Raw genomic sequence first — 21,869 nt, forward strand, 5'->3', positions numbered from 1 at the left:
TTTTTCAGAGAAAAATAAATAATTTCCCTCTAAATTTGTGAAGAAAAAAACATAGTGTCATCTTATTGGGAAGCTCTATCATTATTTATGCTTTGAATTAAGAATATTTTAAATTAAAAGCTAAACATAATATAATTAATGAAATGGAAAGGTCAGTCTGAAAACATTTATCATCTCTCTTTCAGACAAATGAGTTCTTAAATATTAGTGTAAAATACCTTGACATTTTTAGATGAACATAACCACAATCAAGCAACTTTATTCACTATTGCATGAGTCTAGTTATTAAAAATAACTCTAAAATTTAAAATGTATGAACTCTTTTAAAAAGTTGTAAGAAGTTACATTTATACATGTTATCTGCATATGAATTCATTTACTTAATTAATTTGAATAACCTTATGCTTCTGTGGATTAATTAAATATCATTGTGTATGACAAATAAACTAAAAATAAGTGTAATTTATTTTTTCTTTTAATTTTAACTTGGCTTTAAAATTTGAATTTATTGATCTTTAACTGGCAAAACATATTTTTGGTAACTACCATGCTTCAGTCTTCCTATGTTAATTAAGTCAGGCTAAGAATACAAAATCAGCTATTCTTTTTCAGTTTAAACCATTTCATTTAGCCTATGCTATTTATATATTCACTAATCTAGCTTGTTTTAATCATCATTGCCTTTTCCTTTCCCATTTATATATACATTTAGTAGCCTTATTTTCTTACTAAACTTTCTATATGCTAAAAACTTAATAACAGTACATGATTCTTAATAATAGATTACAATAAAGTAGAAGAGTATGTGTAGCTTTACACTATGCATATGTGATTGTCAGCTGAAACAGGAGTTGGACAAATCTTTGCAAAATGTCATTTTTCATTTAACCAACAAGTAAAGTAAAAACAATTAAAACGTTTGTGGCATTTCATTGTATACTTTTTAAAAGTCATGCATTAAATGCAAACAGTGTTTAATCAAATTTTTGGCTTATAATAAACTACTATACTAGAGTGTATATATAATGTTTTAATGGATGACTTTTTATATAATATACATAATGTATAGTTTGTCCCCAATAAAATAAAGCAATCTGTATGTGTGGTACTGTTTAATTTTGATGACTTTTTACTGTCTTTGCACCAAAATTAGCCATATTTTGTTTCACGAAAAATTTTACCAGTATTAACATATTTAAACACAAGCCAAAATTTCTGTGAACTCTTGCTTTTACTAAGAAAAACATACTCCTTCCCACAAACTACACCTTTTATTGCAACATTTCTGAATATAAGATGAACACTGTATTCCATAGAACACCATAAAAATTATCGCCCAAGAAAATATATTTTGTAAATATTCATAAGTTAACTTTTCTGTGATTTATGTGCATCATTCAGCACTTGGGTTGACAATGAAATGTCATTTTCAACTCATCCAATTGCTACGTTAAGTTTTCCATATCACAAGCCAGCTTTTTTAAAATATACATCAGAAAGTTTCCTTATAAAAGGGCAGATCTATTCACTGGAATTGTTACTTTTAGGATGGGATACCCAAAGGATGTTTGAGTAATATGAATATTTGGACAGAATGACTTGATATGGGTAGCTGTTCAGTGATTCTTCTCATTCAGGCTCCATCTTCCCCCCTCTGAGTGGTCACGCTCCCTGTGGATCTACACTGTAAGCATGGCAGAGGCTCACAGAAGCATTTTTAAGCTCTCTGATTTCACAGCGTATGCTTAATGGACAGATAATATGTATTCCTTCAGCTGTTCAAGAATGAGGGCAGGCGGTAGGTAAAAGGTGAAGCAAAGGAAGACAGAATTAGATCCCAATCAGTGCTACACGCGTAGTGTGCTTTCACTTCTAACCTTACTCCTCACCTCTTACATTTAATTCCATCAAAATGTCCTTAGGTTTTTCTTCTTACTTCTAACCATTACTATACAACTCAGCCACTAAAAGGGTAAGGTTCCACATTTCGTGAATTTACACATACAAACACATACAAATTCAAACCGAGCCTTTGGTGCTATGCAAGAGAATTTAAACACTTTATAATGTAGAACTAAACATTACCTGAGGTGTGGCTAAGAAAAAAAAAAACTAAAAATAACAATAAAGTATTGAATAGAAAAATACAAAAGAAATCCATGTTACAAATAAGCTACAAACTTATTTATAATTCATAAACAGCATTAAAATGATTACTAATGTGATATTAATTGAAATAAGAAAAGTAAGAAAATATGCTCAATGCAGAGTTACTTTAAAAATAAAAGAAAAAAGTTAATAAAATATTTTATCTGCATCAAAATATTCTTTGGAAACCAAAAATAAAAATGCATAATGTATTTTTGAGTAGATCTATAAAAGTCAAAAATACAAAGTCCAGGCTATTTAACTTCCTGAAATGCAGAATTCTAAATATCCCCTAAGTAGAAAGCAAAAGGCTTTCCGTGTTCCTGAACCAAAGCAGTATATTCCTTGTAGTGGTACAAGGAATTCCAGTTCCATTCCTATCAAAAAACAGTTTTGTTTCAGTCCAACTGAAACAAGTGACCTGGCTTCCAGACAGTGTAAGGTTAGCTGAAGCTGTGTCCGAAAATTTTTCTTCAGAGCTTGGAAGACACCTGTAGAAATTCCTGATGGAATGAATACAAGGGTTTCTCCCAAGGCCAACACAAGCATTATCCAAAGCGAAACTTGAGTCTGTATTTCCCTGTGTTGGGACTTCTGCGAGACGTGGAGAGGGGGACCTTTGGCTTGACGGGGTTAGGCGGCTTCTTTTTTTCAGGAACAGTAACAGTGAAAGACAGTTCTGGCTGCTCCGATTGCTTGAATCTTGGTAGAAAATGGGTAGAGACGTGCTGGGGTTTGACCCGTGGGCTGCAGCCTCGCTTAGCTTTCCCTCTTTTATTCAGGGCTACGTACCACTCCCTCCCCGTCTTCTCAGTTCTGTGTATTGCTGAAGCATAAGTATTGTAGCTGTTTTCTTGAAATCGTTCCCTGAACTTGCAGTCATCTGTAAATTTGGCCTACAGGAGAAAAGAAGAAGAAAATTAAATTGTAGTAATATTTTCAGCTTATAATAAAATGTGGTCTTAAATCAAAAAGACAAATCAAAAATTTTATTGATCCCTCGCTTGTCTCCTCCATTTTCTATAATGCTTTCTCTATAATGCATTCTCTATAATGCTCTCTATTTGCTTCTTTTAAGGTTGTTTTAAAATTTCCATTTTTGTTTCTATATCCCTACATTATTTATCTTTGAAACGATGATTCCTATTCACTATGTGCTTGGTGACATAATACCAATGTAAATACAAATGATAATTGGAACTCTTCATTTAAACATTAAAAACTCTTAATAGAATGCATTTAAATACTGTTGCTGTTTTAAAAATACTTTGTAGTTAAATTTCTTTGCAGAATTTTTCCTTTAAGTCACCAAGAAAAAGGAGAACTATATTACAAAGAAACAAATGTCTGAGAAGACACTGCTTTTTAAGAAATGGGGTCAGATTATTCCTTTGGAACAAGCGTGCATATTTCAGTGTGATCAGTGTAAGTCACGTTGCTGAGAGAAGGGGAGCATATGGCCCTATTGATAATGCACATGTTAGCGTTCTTTCAGAGAAACTGTATCTTCACAAGTAGGATACAGGAGAGTGCATCTGAGGCCAAGAAGAAAAAACATCCCAGAGTCACAAGCAACGTTTCAGCCATACCTTGCACACACACACACACACACACACATACACACACAATATTTGGCCTTGAAGTAGTAACAGAGTGATGGAAAAACAGACCAGAAGACATCATCATTCATGGGTAGTTTGATAAACGGAATTGTGGCAGCAGCACGTGAAGATACAATGATGACAAAAAAAGGGCACTGAAGAGAGGGCAGGGAAAAGGGCAGAAAAATCTTCCTAAAAGAGTCTGACATTTGAGAGGAGTCTTCAAGTACTGCTAGGCATTGCAAGGGAGACGAGTCGGCAGTGAACATGTGGGGAGCAGGAGCAGTGCGCTCGAAGGTGAACAAGATATTTGGAATAATTGCAAGCAGTTCAGTGTGACTTCTAGGTGGGTGCGTCAGGGAAAGAACAGAAGAGGTTGAAAGGGCTTGGTTTGCCGTACTGAGGAATTTTGAGAAAACGAATGGGATAAAGAGCATGAGCATTAGGTCAGAAATGCTACCAAATGCCATCTCTGCCAAACGAACTCTTAACCTTTGGCTCCTTATCCTTAAAGCTTACAATTGTAGGGCTTCTGTGAGAATCCACACAATCTTTCTTTGGGAGAGATCCGTAACTTTCAGTGAATTCACAAGTCCATAAACTCTAAGGAATTGAATTCCTGCACTAGTCCAGACTACCAAGTTTCACAAGGGCAGGGAGCTTCCTTCATAGAATTTCTTGGCTCAGAAAATTTTTTTTTCATTCTCATATATGAAAACTCTAAAAGGTGTATAATTCTGTATTAGGCAAGATATTCTATACTGGATTAAATGATTCTTTTTTTACAATATGGCAAACTCTTCTCTCAATACAGGTAACAACATCATTACCTGAAAATCTGAATACTGCTAGGCAAATTATATAGGTCCACTGTTGTGCAGAGCACTGACAGTATCAGAAGACAGCCAGTATCAGAGCATGGGCAGCAGCATACTTCCCTTATGTGAAACAGTGTACCTGAGTTATCTGCCTTTAGGTGCAGTAAGCTCTGTAGGCTCTGTATTGGGAGCTATGAAGCCATGTATCTACATCTTCCACAACTCAGCAGGCGGATGTCTGGATTTGATCTCCAGCAGGCTGAGAGCAAGCGTGTCGAAAAGCCACCGTGTGAGTGGAGCTCCTCTCTTACGGTGCTACAGCCTGCCGGCCTACATGTGAACCAAGGGGGCCGCAGGGACATCACTGTTGAAAAGCACAGTTTGCTTCCCATTTTTTTTTATTAAAAATACTTTTTTACAAATTATATATAAGTTTGTCTACAGCTGCTGTGCTCTTAAAAGCACTCTCATTTAATTAAATAATCTCAAAGTTTTATTTTAAAATAAATTCTATAGCCATCTGAAATGTTTCCAGCTCCATAAAAAAATAAGCACTGTAGAATGGCATGAACATTTCATGAAGAAGAATAACAGAGGCTGGGGCTGTAGCTCAGTAGGAGAACACTTCCCATTTGTTTAACAGATATGAGGCCCTGTGTTCGATTCCTAGTACCACATACTCACAGAAAAGTATTTTTAGGAAAAGAAGTTTGATAACATACATTCCATATTTATTATATATATATAATGGTTTTTATATGAATATCCTTTAGCTTGACCTTATTCCTACCTCTGTTTCACAAAAGTAGCAGTGATTGCTTTACCCAATTTTGGTTTTAAAATGCACTGCATTATTTAGTCTTTATTTCCCCTTATATTGTCTAAGAAAATAAAGGACATGTTATTTTTCCACTGATATGGCTGATGAGCACACAGAGACACACACAGGCACACAGACACACACAGACACACACACACACACACACACACACACACACACACACACACACAACATAGCACATTGAAAAGTCCGCATCAGTTCTTAGAATTTCTCATGTGTGTAAATCCACATACTTCACTACATAAAATCATTCCATGTTATAACTTTTTTCTTTCTTCCTGAGAACCACATTCTTTAAAGGAGCCTTGAAGGAGAAGACTGTTCGGGCTATAGGTTTTTAAGGACCACCTGCCTCACAGGGAAACAATTCTCAGGGTTCTGAGAACACACACACTACTAAAGCCCCTCAGCCATCCCAAATCCTATAGGAGTCGAGGCAGTCAGACTGTTTTGACTCTCTTAGTTGACTTCTCATTTAATGTTTTGTCTGAAAAATTATTCTAGCTCTGATGGAAGAGAACCACTGGAAACAAAATTTTAGTGACTTTTTAATGAGGAGATCCAATTTCTTCCTAAAAGATTGACTGCTCTTGTCAGTATCATAACTTTGCTTAGACAAGAGGGTAACCCTAAGCAGAGCACCTGTGTATGTAATGTCATGCATGTGACATCCTGGTAGCAGGCCCATCCAGAAAGCATAGGTCTTAGCTACAGATTGTAGCATACACATTTAATAATAATAGGCAATTCTGGATAATAAATTGTCCAGAGTAATTTCCACATTTAAATTCTCCTTTGAATTGCAAGAAGTCCTTTAATAAACTGTATATTTTTTAAATTCTAGAGTATTAGAATACCTAAGGATCTGAGTGAGGTGTTATATGTCTGCAGTCTCAACACTTGTAAGGCTGAGACAGAGAATTGCCAGCTCAAGGCCAACTTGGACTACATGGGGAGGCTCTGTCTTAAAAAGCAAGCAAACAAACAAAAGAAGTATTATTTCCCTAGGAAAAATAAAGTCAACATAATGGACTTTAAAAAAATAACAGTTCACATTTTGTGTAATTATGGAAGTGAATATTCAGGTATAGTGATACAAGTGAATTTGGGTGCACACCAGTGTAAGCCTCAAAATCTGTGAAGTATGTAGACAAATTTAATTCTCTATTTCACCTTGATTTCTTTGACTTGCCTCTTTGTTATCCCCGAAATCTTACACTAAGAAATAATTAACTATGTCTAAGTGATTAAAACCTTAGTGTGAACCATAGTAAAAACAACTGCTAACCAAATTGTGCTCAAGCAAAGTTCCTCTGCTGCAAGCCTCACTCATGCATGCTTCTGTTTCCCATGCCTCCTTTTGGTTCTCTACCCCATTTCAGGCCACTTGGTGTGGCTTTGCCTGACGCCGAGCTTTGTGCACCCAGAGGGACTGCCCATCACTCTGTGTTGCATGAAATGCATGTGGATCAGTCGGCCCCTTCCCTACTATCCGCCCCCCAGCATGGGCCATTGGTCTGCTTGATGCTGTACATCTGTCCATTTGATATCTCAGTTCTGCCTGCTGAGCAACCAAGGAGGTACGCACGCTGGCTTTAACACTAACTAATCTTCCTATGTAGTGAGAAATATCAACCACAGGATCTTCCTTCCTAATTTCGTGAATTGTCTTACAATTCCTTAGGGAGCCAGTTTAATAGGCAGACTCTTCCCATCTCCAAAGATTGACTTAGTAAGCGTGAAGTCAGAAGCTGGACTCAGTACCACCCAGCATCCCAGGTGATTTGCAGCAAGTGAGGTTAAAAACCCACAAAGAGACTCATGACAGTAGATAGCAGCTTTTGTTCTGATGCCCTTACTAGCTGTACAAAGCTGGGTATGGAAAGCTAGTCTGTGCCCAGTGGTTTGCCTGTATTATTGACTTTTTACAGTGACTCCATCCTATTTGAATACAATTAATTATTTGACTTTGAATCAGAGAAGTAAGGAAAATGAGCCCCTTAACATCCCACATATATCAAGTGCCAGACTGGACTAAAGCTCTTGCCATAATACTGTGCAAACCCACACCATCTGCCCAGCTTTCTTACAATCCTGCTGAGTCATTCTATGTTACAATACTGAGAAAAGACAAGTGCCTTCCTAGATGTCAGAGCAATGTGACTCCAACCCTTGACATAAATCCCTGATGTTGTACATCAGTTCATCACTCCAAAATTTCCTTAATAAAGTAGGCCTTTTTGCCGGTTTTCCAGACTGCACAAATTAAGGGATGGACCTTAAAATCAGAAAAGTAGAGCTCTATTCCTCTTCAGTTATGAGACACTTGATTTTACCATCATAAATGGAAAGTTCTTACAGAGTAAAGTCAGTATTTGTGCAGACGCCTTGATATAGCTCATAGTTTTGACTGACAGAGTAGAGCTTAATAGGTTATTTTTCAAAGCCAATGTTAAGTATTGCTCAAGCCTCCATTTTCCCTTTCAGTAAACATGCCCAGCTTTAGGGGCTGCTGCCTACTCCTCCCTCAGCCCCCAGAGCCGGAAGTCCAGTCCAGCCTCTCCTCAGGGCCAGCCAGCTGGCAACCTCTGCAACCAGGCAAGGAGGATGTTCTGGTCCTTCCTTAGGGCTGATCAAGCATACATTCCATGCCTATTTCGTAAACGCTGCAATTAGCTTTCCTTCCAAATATGATCCCCTAAAACCCTGAGAAATAAAAATAATCCCACCACATGCCTCTCTCTGAATCTTTAAAATAAGCTAACATATTTTACCCAGATAAGTAAGGGGATATCTTACATCATCTATTAAAAGGTTGAAGAATATGTGATAACTATCTTTCCCAGGATTGACATCTTTTAGGGAAAAACAATACAAGCAGTAGGGCTGGAAGAAAGTACAAGATTATGACCTTAGAAAATCTTTGTGTCTTTAAGAGCAGAAGTTAAAGAGATTCTGCTTACAAATTAGGTTTCCTAGAAAAAATAAAATCCCATCAATAAGGGGCTCTTGTAGAATAAAATGTCTACACCAAAGAACAAAGGTCAATGACAAACAGGATTAGAAACCTGTCTAAATAACTGAAAGGTCACAGCTGCCTAACACTAAAATCATAAAGACAGAAATTGAGGGTCATCAGACAGCTGCTAGAGGGCAAATTCAGGAAGATCTGTTTGAATGTTAAGTGCTAAATACTCTCTAGGCATTACTAAGTGTTTTATACAAACCATCTCATTTAAAACGCTCCATCATCAATGATACATGGTTACTATAATTTCCCCTTTTTGTTATAATAAAAGTTAAGGAATATAAATAGTAAAAAGACACAGTAGGTAATGGGGTTGGACTTGTCCTTGGGTGATCTGTATCCTCAACCTTGTATTCCAGGGCTTTAAATCTGCAAACTGGCCCTACCACAAAAAATCCAGAGACTTTCAATAAGGGCTTCCATTCTGAGGGAGCAGGCACAGATGGGAAACAGAGAAACAGAGAAGGGCACTCAGTCTCCAAAAGTACCTCTGCATGGGGATGTGCTGAGACAAAAGGCAGAGGCCACAGGGATGGCTCTGACTAACCTCGTGGCTGTCTGGGAAGCAATTATCTCCTCCCACTCTCCCTGATTCCTGACATATTCTAGAAGACCATACACCTTCTTCCTGTAAAGAACACTGAGACACCCCCGCCACGTACAGTAGGAATTCAACCACACTGTGTACTTAGAGTATCCTAAAGGTTTTATAGGGAGCTGAAATAGCTGTCAGGTTAGAAAGAGTGCAGGGAGCCCAGCGTATCTAGACAGCGAAGTTGAAATGAGACTTCTCTCATGAATCAGCAAACTCAACATCACTGCTGCCTCAGTCTAATCATTCTCAGCTTGCAGTTTGCCATCTTGTGACGATTTCTATGAACAAAACAAATCTTTGGTGTTTGGAGATTTCATCTTAAAAGTGTTTCTCTGAGCAATGCATGGCCATGCTGAATAACCAACGTTTGTAAGTCTGTGCTGAGTCTCATGGCAGACACAGGCCCTCCTGTCTAGACTCTAAAATCCAGTCTCAGAGACAGAAGGAAGGGAGGGTTTAAGAGGCAAAAAAGAGCAGGATGAAAAGTGTTCTGTATGAAGGACAACAAGAAGGAATCTTGCAATTTTAACTACATATCTAAAATTGCCTATTTAGCTAATAGAGTGCTACAAACAGTCTAAAGATGTGCCACAGTATTAATTTTTTACACATTATACAAAAATATTACTAAATCATGTATTTATTAATTCCTCTATGTAGGTGAAAAGAATGTAATTGGTTCCAACATGTAGTATTTGCTTTCAAGTTAACTCTGATCTAACTAGCATTAAAACATTTAAAGAGAGAGAGAAAAAAATTTTAAGTGGATGTAGTTCTGGTTCAGTCACTTGTTAAAGTGTGTAACTTTACGAAAATAATTTAACTTCTCAGCCTCTTTCCTCACCTCATTATCTAACAGGGTAATGTGAGTGCAAGAGCTTTTATAGAACTATGAAAATATATTATCCCTGCCTGGGATAATGGTAACTAATTTCTAATATTGATTTTTACTGTAAATACAGTGATGAAGATCTACAATTACCTATACATATTTCCCAGTGAACTGGGGGATTATGTTCCCTAAAATTATATGAATATGTCACATTTCTTCTCCACATTTACTTTGCACATAGAACTTTAAAGGTATGCTTTAAATGCTGCTGCATAATTATTAATTTAGACCAACTCACAAGTTATACATCTAACCTTAAGAGTATGAGTTAATTGCCCTTTTGGTGATGATGTAACTGCAAAAATCAAAACTAAACCAATAATCATACTGTATTTAAAGTAACAAGAAGATTTTTGAACATGTTTAATTAACTAGAAACTAAAAACAGGAAAGAAACCAGCTGGGCATAAAACTGATAATTGTTAGGATTAAGATAATTTCTGAATTCAACTTCTTTAAAAATAAATCATTTTATAATTTAATTAAGTTTCCATGTAGAGAAAAGTGCTAAAAAAGCTCAGATAAGAGAAAGTAGGCTTGGACAACTGTTTAAAAAGAATCCACATCATCTCGGGGCTTAATTTTTATCTACAATTCAGCTTGAAGTCCTCGGAATGACTTTTATATCAAAGAGCTTCAATGAATGACAAGAGCAAGACTTTCTTTGTACTGTTTAAAAGTCATTATTCCATGAAATAACTTTAGCCTGCCAAGATGAGAAAAAATAACAGATGCTGTTTTTGCATTATCTGCATTATTTCCACCAGTCATCCTTAGACATTTGGGTCAAATTTCTAGAAATTTGTTACTTGCCATTTGACAGAGGAATTATGTACTCTGACCTCTTAGTTTGACCTTTCTAATTGGCATCCATTTATAATACTTTGCTTTCTGTAGCAATTATCCTTAACCTGCTCCAAATTTAATGGTTTTTTTATGTACTAGTGCATGTTTCAGAATTTTTCAAAGTTAAGATTTTCACACACAATAAAACAGTTTCTTCATGTATTATAGTGCATAGCTCCTGAAGGTCTTCTAATCTTTTACAATTTTAAAGTAGACTGAGAAAAATTATTTTGTTCAGAAGTATTTATTCCTTATTTTATAGTCTGTATACGGAGATTTAAAAATCAAATATGGCTTCAAGATGAAATGTATGCTTCATAATGCAAAGTTTTGCTTCTAAAACCAAATAAATAAAAATCAATTATTTTTAATTGCTTAAGCTGAGCAATTATTTTATAGATTACTATATTACAGGGTGCTACAGCATAACAGCCAGATGAGCAAATTAAACAGGTAGATCATTTTACAATTTTTGTAATGAATGATTAAAAATTTTAACAAAGGTTTCCATTCATTTAGTAAACTGGCATATTACTGGTTTATCATATTATATGTATATTATAGTTAGCTTTTCTACATTATATATATGATATATTACATATCACATACCTATATTATAGTTAGGTTATTACATATAATAAGAAATGTTCATTGAGCATTTACAATGCATGAAATTTCCTTTTCTTATACAAATGAGTTCATTTAACCTTCAAATAATTACAGGAATTGCTCCAACTCTATAGTGCCCTTCAAAAGTTATTAACAAATTACTTTTAGGTGCCAAGTAAAAGAAAATTGTAAAAATTTTACATGTAGAATCAAGTAGAATTGTCACTGAATTTTTCAAAATTGTACAGATAAAAGTCATAAATAGTAAGTCTCAACTAATTTCATTCTGAACTAAACTGTCTAAATTAGAAAGGTGACAATTTGGAAATGTATTAATTAGAATTAAGGAATAAATATTAAAGGAGTAACTTTAAAGAAGAATTGCTTTTTAAAAATGTTTTAATGTGAAGAAAATATGCCTCCAAAAAAGAACAAATCATTTATGAGTGTCATAGATACATTCTAATACAAAGATATAGATTCCGAGCATGAGAACTAAGCTAAACATATTATCTTTAAAATCTCCTGATACCTTGAAGGTGGTGGGCATTTTCATAATGAAGCACAGAAATAATTTGTAAATGGATTACAAAATATACAGATGATCTAAAGAAATGTTTAGTGCAAAATTCACCTTAATAGTGTTAGAAATTCATAGAAATTTGAAGTAAAAAAATAACAAGTTAAAAAATTTCTCAAATGCAAATAGACTATCTGTCTGGAAGGTTTTCCATTACTAATATTTTCCATCTCTGTAAATGTGAAAATGTGTTATATCTAATTTTTACATCATTAATAGCTTAGGAAATTAAACCAGAACTTCATCTAGGAAACACACACATGGTCACTATACACATGCAAATTAAAATTTTATGTAGCATTTTACTGCTGTGCTATTTCTCTATGCTCGGGCCTTTCTAAGAAAAAAGAAATGACATCAACTTTGAGGACATTATTTTCAAATAAGCTTACTTTAAAATTTGTAGTTTCTGTAATATCTTTTTGAGTAAATAAAATGTTTAAATGATTACTTATAGATACGCATAACAATTCTCTTGGTTATATGCACATATAAATTTACAAATAAAAAGATCAACCTCTCTCAGCAAGTGTTTGTCTTATCTAATGGTTTGGAAAATCGCTTCATTCTGTGTTACAAATATAAAAGCTCCATAACAGATATAAAGTAGTTCTACTTACACTTGCATGGAGTTTTCCTTTTTTTGACATCGCTAAAAATTTGTTGCTGAAAACTCCTCGTATTCCTACAATCCCCTGAGACACAGCAAATATTTCCAAAATACCTAGGATGACAGAAATCCCAAAATAAAACACAGACTCTTCTATGTATCATATGAAGAATTAAACTTCTACATATTCTTTCTCTTCTTTAGTACTATGGTTAAAAAAAGAAGCAGTATTTGATGCCTTCACTTTGGTGAGTTTCACTATGTTTTCAAAAAGGCTAACATTTATATATATTTTAAGTGATTAATTTCAATATAAAATTTTAATCTTGTTCATTGACAATTTCTCCCTCTCCCCTTCTTTTCCTCTTTCTCTGTCTCTGTCTTTGTCTCTGCAAATGATTAAGTTGCTTTTACTAAACAAGGATTTGGCTACCAGTATCTTGAAGAGCTCTAAAAGAATTGAAAAAGCGTATTTTTTTCTGAATGATTTTTGAAATGATTCTCACTACTTTTCCATTAAAGATAATATATTATTTTTAGGATTAAAGCACATTGTCTGTTTTCACAGCTGGTATAAACAATTCAAAAGTTTGACATAATTGTTATTTGTGTAAAATAAATCCCTATTCTCTAATCATAACAATTTAAAAGTATATATTTATTTATGCCATGCTTAATCGCTTAGTGACTAGCTTATTTAAAGACTATACATAGTAAGATGCTAAAAGCAAAGATGATTTGGGATTATTGGCTCAGTGAAGTTTTTTAATGGATTATGCTTTCAGATATCTTGCATTTTGATCCATTTCCTGAAAAAAATTGGTGAGATTTTATTACACTTTTGTTTATATTTTGTGTTTTATAGTTAACATTATCAAGTCAATGTTTCTCTGTTTTCTGCAATAGTTTCAAAGTGCACATGAACTAGATGAAGAAAATCACCACAGTTTCATAGAATATTTAAGAAGATGAAATTCATAGTTACATATAATTGGAAATCTATCATAAATTCATATATAATATTACAGAAATATGAGAAATGTATCTTTTGTTATTTAACTATATCAAGTAGCAAACAAAGAAGCAAATAAAAAGAAAAAAACAATATAGAGCTAAAACAGGACCTGTCTAGAAAGGAAAGAAGAGAGAAAAAGAACAACTCAGTGTTTTAATCTACACTGTTCTAAGCGTATGTATCACAGCAAGATATGTCACTAGAAAAATTTGTTATTCAATTTACAAGAAGGATTACACATATGTATAGGTGAATAAAGTTATGAAGCATTTATATTGTACAATGCCAGCTAAGAATCTATAATTACAGTAAAGAGTGCTGCTTACTTATTCAACTTAGTTTCTAAAAATACCCTTCATTAGAAAGCTCAAAGGAACTTGGAGGAAAGAGTATAGCTAAAAAACTGGATTTATGAAAGACATTCTTGTCCCAGAGTAAATAAAATACATCTCACAAAATCTGGAGATTCCAGTTTAATTGTTTTATTAAAAAAATTAGAAGGAATTACTTTTGCTTTTAGGAAGATAACACCATAGAAACTGGTGTCTTACAGTCCTTTCCTTTGACAAGCTATTTACAATAGATTTTGCTATAGAAATTGTGATACACACCCACACGTTTAGAGGCTTTATCATTTTATCCAATAGTAACAAAGCACACAGAATTTATAAAGTCATGTGTTTAACTTTGGAAACTAAATTACAAAGATATGTTACATGGAGTGTATTTAACTTTACAAAGTTAAATTGCAAAGATGTAACATTATAATAATATCATCATCAAATTATGACTATAATATCTCATATAAAGTTACATTTCTATCAGAATTACAAGTGATATTGAGAATATCACTAACGATTTTAGATATTTGGGAGATCAGGGATGTGCTTATGAATATGATGTAAACGTGTTAAATGAGATGGGAGAACATGACAAGTCGTCTATGACAGGAATGACTGACACCAAAGCGACAACTTGGGTAGACCTGGCTATGCTGAGTTTCCTCCAATTGACTCGTGGCTCCAAACTGTATTTTATTTCCATACTGGTAAACTACTTGGTTTTTCACATTCAAATCAATTGTATATTGAAGGAAAAATGTATAATAGTATTAAAATACAAGTCTCATTAATGTATGTTTTTGCAGGCTAACCTCTAAGATGTTAAGATATAAGAACTTTAAAATTACTTAATAAAAATATTATTGCTTTGTGTGCTGATATATTGTTTTAAAAGAAAGACTTCATTTAATTGATATCTCAACACAGTATATATTCGATATGTGTTGTGTATAGTTTGTATTGCAATTTTAAATATGAAGAAGATTAAATAGTATATGTGAAAGTGCTAGTTTATTACATATTAAATGATTTCTTTTGTTATATATTCCAGAATAAAAATTTGACACACTTTCTCAGAATGGAAAGATTGTATTATTTTAGAACCTTGTACTGTATTTAGCTGCAAACTTTAAAATACTCCATTATATACGTGTATCTATCTAATTTAATGAAGAATGGAAGAGAAAAGACGAGATTAGATGGAATTCTTTTCTACAATAGCAATTTTCATATTGATCTTAAAAATCATTAGGTAATGATGGCCTGATCTTGTTAAGAACTCTGTTAAGATCGTAACGCCTTATCTCCTAGAATATACTGCAGCAAGTTCTGCAAGCCTCACAATTCAGCTTTCTGCTCCTCCTACCCAAGAGACCACAGGCTTATCTACTCTATCCATTTCACAATGCTAAAGCTAACATCTCAATACCCACATACATTAAGCAATGCATAGAAATCCCAGGAACATTTTACTAACAATAGCATTCTAAATTTTACTAATTCCTGGATCCTTATCATTGGGAATCAGAAAGGATAAATTTGATGAAAATTGACAGTTCACCTTATGGATGCCAAGAGCAGCATGTGAAGGACTAAATGTGCCTCACACATCACCGTAGTCCATGACTGTCTATGTGAACTGTCTCTTTTGAGCCTCTCTTTCTCCTTTTCAGGACACCCCATGTTTTCTCAGGCAGGACTTCCTTGCTATTGCCTCCCTCTGCAGCTGTCTGGGGTGGGGGCTCACTGTAAATTAATCCATGTCCAATCACCAATGGTCGTGCACTATCTGTCCTAAGATGTTCATGGTTAAGACATTAAAAGAAGGGGGCAGTGCTTAACAGAAGAAAGTGATCTCTCTTGGTAGGCTTGCAGAGTTGGCATGTAGGTTGCAGAAAGCAGGAATTTTTAGTGCAATTCAGATTATATATACTTTTCATCCCTTACTTATAGGGAGAGGCATACCTTATGAAGAAATAGTATTTCAGTAATGAAACCCATATCTATATCTCTCACTTAATCCTCTTCGGATTTTCAGTAAAATAAGGCTGCATTAGTTTAGACTTGGTGAATAAAGTCCAGAAAAATGCAGACTCTGTATGCATTTCAAAGCTTTCAACAACCCATCTGAAAATTTCCATAGAAAAAATATTTTAAAATGGAACTTTCTCTATTCTCATTCACACAGCAGTAGATAGGCTGTGCCAAGTTATCAAATCTGAATCCAGAAATATCCAATGTATGCTGCAGCTTTTGCTGATTAAATTAGTAACAGAAAATTTCCACTTGAGATTTTTCATATAGTACATTTCAGATTCCGGCTTATCGAGGCTTGGAGGGCTATCTAAAGGCAGTCTATGACACCAAAGATGATGAATTCAGATTTTTAAAAATTAGTCCAATCATTTATTCAAAATATGTGTCTAGTTTCTTAGGCAAAATACGTTACTAGAAATTTTATATTATATGAATGATTTGCAGTAAAATATAGCTTTAAACTTTTTCACCCTAAATTAACCATTATATAATTTCTTGCTCTTCAATGGCCCAAGACAAGTTCACATAACATTGTACTGAAACTAAACTTGAAAACAGATAAGGCAATGGTTGAATGGAGTCTCTTGTATTGTCCATCTTAATCTTTTCCTAGTATTTCCTCATAATAAGGGTTTTTATGCAATGAGCTTGGTTTCATTTTCCATCTTCAAAGCTCTGAGTAACTATTGTGCAAAAGAAACTAAATAATGTTAATCAATATACTAAACTACTAATTACATCTGAAGCCAATAGATGTAATCAATAGTCAAAGTATGCATTTCATGCTGAAACTAGAAAACATTCATATCTGCCAGTGAGAATTGGGAAGCACATATATGTTTACCTCTTCTATATAAAAAAATCTTATTGTGTTTAAAAGAACCTATTGGAATGCAGTTTCATGGCAAAGTTTTGCCTTTTCTGAAGTGGCTGGCTTATAGCAAATAGTAGGATTAGATGATGTGGTGAAAAGTAATGTATCCTCTATGGTCCTGACCCAGCTCTTGTAAAACTCAAAACAAATGTTTCCTCATATACTTTACACAATAGTCCATGACAAATACCTTATTTTACAAAATCTCAGGAAATTATCAAGTGCTACCACCAAAGAAGTAAATGACCAACTGCAATTAACAAGCTACTGCTTTTCTTTCATTCCTATGCAAGAGTGGAGACTCATTTCAAACTTCAAAATTACATTCTATCCTACTAAATATGTCTATAAATTCTTAATTGAACAATGGAAGCAAAGCAATTCTGACATAAATATTTAAGTTATGTGTTCTTCCGTGAGACAAATTTACAGAAGACAAAGTAAAACAACAAAAGCTAGCACAAAAGTAAGCAAAATAACATGCTTAGTGAGGTAAGTGTCCTAGGCTGGGTGCAAAAATGAATGAAAGAATAAAAGCAAGTAATGTGAAAGACAGACTAAACTTTGAAGGGATGTTTTAAATTGGAAAAAATGGGAAAAGAGCTCAAACATTAAGTTTTATTTACACAGTATTTAGGCAACATTTCTGTTGTTTTGCAGATATTGTCCAACGTGGATTTTAAAATAAATCTTATCGTGGAAATAACAGGTAGTGATCATTTCTTTAGCTGAATGCATTCTCAGTTGACCTGTTTGGTTTTGTTTTTTGTTTTGTTTTGTTTTGTTTTCCTTTGTTTGCTTTTCTATGACTTCCCCCTGGGAGTAAGGCCTAAACTGCAAGAATCTCTGACTCCTATGGTGTTTTTGTAGAGAAGAGGGTAAATTCTTGGGGATCATCCTGGCTTTCAGAGATGCCCTAGCACACCGAAATCCACCTAGACACATCATTTCAGCACCAAACTGCTGCGTGCTGCTAGCTACTGTTAGGTCTTACAAGGTTATCTTTGGTTGGGCTGATTTCCTACATAAATTACAAAAAGAAGGGAAAAGAGAAAGTATTTGTGGAAAAAGAAAAATAAAAGAGTAAAGATTGCCAAAGTGAAGAATAAATGCTTATGTGTAGTAGAAAGGAGTTGAAATGGGACAAAATAAAAATGCTTAGACAGACTCTTCAGGTCTCGGAAATCTGAGAATTCAGCTTTGCACCAACAAACCGGCATGCCCTTTTCTTACCAGCGGCAGGAGTCATCTGATAAGACTAAAATGAACTTGGAAACAGGCTTCCTCTGAGGCGCGTGCAGGCCTTGGGGTTCACTGGGGTGGACAGGACCAGCTCTCGGAGGGGCACTCCAGGACACCTCGCCACCGAGATCTGACAGCTGGAGCCGTGCACCCAAAGGACCGAACTGGCACAGGGGGAGGGCAGGGCGTGGAACTGCTGCTGTCCCAGTACAGTCAGCTCCCTCACAACCAGCCCCCATACCTACCCACCAGAGAAGGCTTGGTGGCCTCCATTTCTTCGACATTTACACTTTCAAACCTGCCTCACAAGCCCCTAGCAGGTGGTCACCCGGACTCTGAAGTCTCAGGCTGCTCCGAGCCTGGATAAGCAGAAAGCTTCAGGCCCATCGGGTTTTGGTCTGGGCCAGAGCATGTTCCTTCCAGACTGACTCTTGGGCGGGAAGAAGGTGCGATGCTACCTCTTGGCCAACTCTATTCTCCCTGATTATTTCTGACTGTGGTATTATCTGGCTAAAAAAGCGATGGGACCAACTGAGGCAAAGTGTCGCAGAGATTGCCCCAGTCGCTGGCACATCCCCAAGTCACCTCCTCCGCCCCGTATTACCAAGAAGCAATTGGGAATTACAGGGGTGGCTGCGATGGTCTGGAAACGGAGATGGAGTGAACGGGAAGAGTTCAGAGAAAGGAGGAAAAGTGCGTTATAGAGAAAACTTGGGAGATTGAAAACTTGGTCTGCAGACAATCCTGCGCCATTTGAAAGCACACCACATGGAACCTCTCCTGTGTGCCTTTTAAAATGAAGAACGTTCCTGTAATTGTACAGGGAATCAAAGGTTTAATACTCCTAACATGGTATTGTCATGTCGCTAAAAACCAGCACGGGAGTTAACAATTCCGATGTCCATCATTTCTCCTTCTCCAAACGTGTCCGGTTTCCCAGATCACTTCAGTGCTCCACATAAGATTCTTCTCCCCCCTTCTCCACACGTGCGTGCACATAAGTGTATATACACGTGTGCGCAATACACATATCTGTATACTCATATGAATACACACCTAAAATATTAATTTGGGCTTTATAGTTCTGCTTGGAGGAGGGAAAATTTAAGATCTGATCTGCGTCTAAACAGAAAAAAGAAAATGACTTGGGCTATGTTCAGGGAAAGGGAGGCACTTTGATGCTGAATAAAAAATGCCAGCGTAGTTCACAGGCAGAAGGTAAACAGGAACAGTTTACTCCAGGAGGAGAAGGAAGTTTGAGGTTCTTTCCCAAGCACTGCTGGAGCCTGGTTTTGGGGATCTGGGCATCCTGGGAACAAGGTGCCTGCTGGTGCACCGTCCTCTGGGTCACCTATACCTCGGGGATCGCCATTCCTCATGCCCACGAAGGGGGTGAGTGCGCGCCACGGAGACGCATCCCCGCCCAGCCTGCCCCCAGGAGCCTCCACTCCAGGAGGTGAGCCTGAGCCCCAGGGAACACCCGCTGTCCCTCCCGAACCTCCCGCCGCCCGTCCACCTAGGACAGGTTTTCAGGAGGGCCAGCAACTTACTCAACATATTGGCTTCGTGGGAGCCGTTGACTTTGCCATCCGGGTAGATCTGCAGATGGAAACCGATGCCCACTCTGCAGTAGAGGCTACCGGTCCGGCGCCCCGAGGGACTCCACTGGAAACTGCCCTGCTCTGAGCCACTGCCCTGGCTGCCCCGAGAAGCCGCGGGGGAAGAGGGCGCAGAAGACGCGGAAGACGTCGCGCTACTACCGCTCCGGCTGCTGCTGGAGTCTCCCGGATTCCGAGCCGCCGCCGCGGATCCGGGTTGCCCCTTGAGGGCCACAAGCTTCTCTTCGTGAGCCCAAGCGCTGAGGATCAGGTGGCTGAGCAGGAGGAGGAGGAAGAAGGACAAGCTCATTCTTCCAGCCGCGGGGGTCCTAAACGCATCTTGCAGGGCTGACTCTGGGCTCCGGAGCCCCCGCGCGGCTGCGTGCCTCTGACGCTGCCCCCCTCGCCGCGCCGGGTGGACATAGCCTCGGGGAAGGCAGAGGGAGAGGGGGAGAGAGAGCGGGAGAGAGGCCACCGGAGCCGATCTCGGCGCTGGCACCGGGATATTTATAACGCCAGTGATCTCACTGCTCCGTGCACGCCTGCCGCGCTTCCCCTCACCAGCCGCTTTGTGCACTCCCCGGCCGGTGCGGGAAGGGAGACTCGCGGTCCCGGGGGCGGGGGTGTGAGGAGGGAGGAGACGCGGAGCCAGTGGGAGGGGACGCCAGCCCGGCCGGGAGACTCCGCACTCCGACGCCCTACCCTAGAGCCACGCACCCCGGCGCTCCGCGCTGCCGGGGTCACCGCTCCCCGCCCCCAGCGAGCCTACCGCCTCCGCGGGGCATTGTGCTCCACGAGGTTTGGGAGCGCGCCGGGGACCCCGACAGAAATGGGATGGAAACATGGAAATGGCTTCGTGACTTCTCGCTCCTTCCCGCGCACCAGCATCCTGGCTTAGCAAGTCATGCCCACCCAGGACCTGATTTCCAGATTACTCTCCTGTCCCCTCCGGATTCCATCAGCTCTTCCCCTCCCCCGGGAATGCTTCAGCCGCCTTCACAGGCTGGAACCACACCGCCCAAGTTGGGAAAGGCTTGGTGTGGCGGGGTTTGCTGGGAAGGCTGGTTTGTTACTAATTTATTAAGGAGATAGGGATGGGTTTATCGCGTTTAGGAAGCTACGCCCCTCACTGTGCCACGACTGGAGCTGCTCTCCTGTTAGAAACTCTGGACTCGCGGTGCTGGATGGTGCTGAACATTATGTCTAATTTGTTTTTCCTCGTGGGAGAATGATGGGCGCGCGCACCCACCCAAACACACACACACACACACATACACACAGGTACCCAGCCACTCTCTGACCCAGGCAAGAGGGACCAGCACATGTGACCCACTGCCCAGTTGTCCTCTCTCGCCCCAGGATCCCTTTGGCAGGAAGGATTAGCTAGTAGGAGCTTCAGCTTACTCAGAGCTGCCTTTGACTGAGGAAGGACCTCAATGAATGATTAATGACGCGTGCCCTGGATCTCAACCTCCAGAAACCCGAGAGCGGAGAATTTCTCTGTGGGAAGAGCTCCCACTGCTATTTATCTGAGAACTATACCTGACTTGCATTCTTGTAATATTTCTGTCTGAAAACATACCTGAATCTTTAAACTAAGCTCTGATACATTATTCATTAGCCATTTTAATGAAAAGGAGGTGATCTTAACTGATAAGGTCAACTCACACAAGCCAAGGTTGATGCTGAGATAGGGCCTAGTCCATTACTGAGTGTCCCCTTAAGATTTCCTTTTGCATAATCAAAAGCACATACGATGCACGAGGCACGTAGTATTTTGTTGTTGTTGCTGCTGCTGCTGTTGTTTTTCGGACTGGAAATCTTCCATGGACAGAGCACTTAACACCAAGGCAGCTGTCACACAAAAAGCCACCTGCACAGCATAGTAAAGCCACAGTGGGGAATAAAGCAAGTGCGCAGGGCACACACAGAAGTGCGTGACACAAGACGAAGTACTTCTGGTGTTCCAGGTGCCAGCTATGTGCTTCTGGCTTCCTGGGGTGGGTATATAGGACAAGACAACCCTGGAAGCAAACATTTGAAACAGTCGCAGGGTCCCTCAGAAAATGCACTTGATTGAAGTCACTTCTTCCCATGGTGATTGATTGTAAGATGTTGACCATGGGTGTAACCTTTCTGAAGGTAACACCATTAGATCTGTGACAAAGCTGTCATGGTATATGGCACATTGGTG

At 37.9% G+C, this 21,869-nt stretch overlaps 1 protein-coding gene across 2 annotated transcripts; it reads right to left on the bottom strand.

The window, feature by feature from the left end:
• Nucleotides 1-1,252: 1,252 nt before the first annotated feature.
• Fgf5 (fibroblast growth factor 5) lies at nucleotides 1,253-20,413 on the bottom strand. 2 transcript variants are annotated; one of them, XM_003477669.5, is made up of 3 exons: nucleotides 19,628-20,413; nucleotides 12,579-12,682; nucleotides 1,253-3,044 (listed from the first exon to the last, which is right to left on the bottom strand). In XM_003477669.5, exons 1-3 carry the CDS (start codon nucleotides 19,983-19,985, stop codon nucleotides 2,697-2,699), a joined length of 810 nt encoding a protein of 269 aa, XP_003477717.1. In that variant the 5' UTR covers nucleotides 19,986-20,413; the 3' UTR covers nucleotides 1,253-2,696. The 2 variants fall into 2 exon arrangements, with proteins under 2 accessions (XP_003477717.1, XP_012996769.1); XM_013141315.3 differs by lacking the exon at nucleotides 12,579-12,682 and having other exon boundaries at nucleotides 2,841-3,044; nucleotides 19,628-20,410.
• Nucleotides 20,414-21,869: the final 1,456 nt, after the last annotated feature.

This window comes from Cavia porcellus, unplaced genomic scaffold, assembly GCF_034190915.1.
Source record: "Cavia porcellus strain 051 isolate PalLab524CR breed Dunkin Hartley unplaced genomic scaffold, mCavPor4.1 scaffold_4, whole genome shotgun sequence".
In the NCBI taxonomy this organism is placed as follows: Eukaryota; Metazoa; Chordata; class Mammalia; order Rodentia; family Caviidae; genus Cavia; species Cavia porcellus.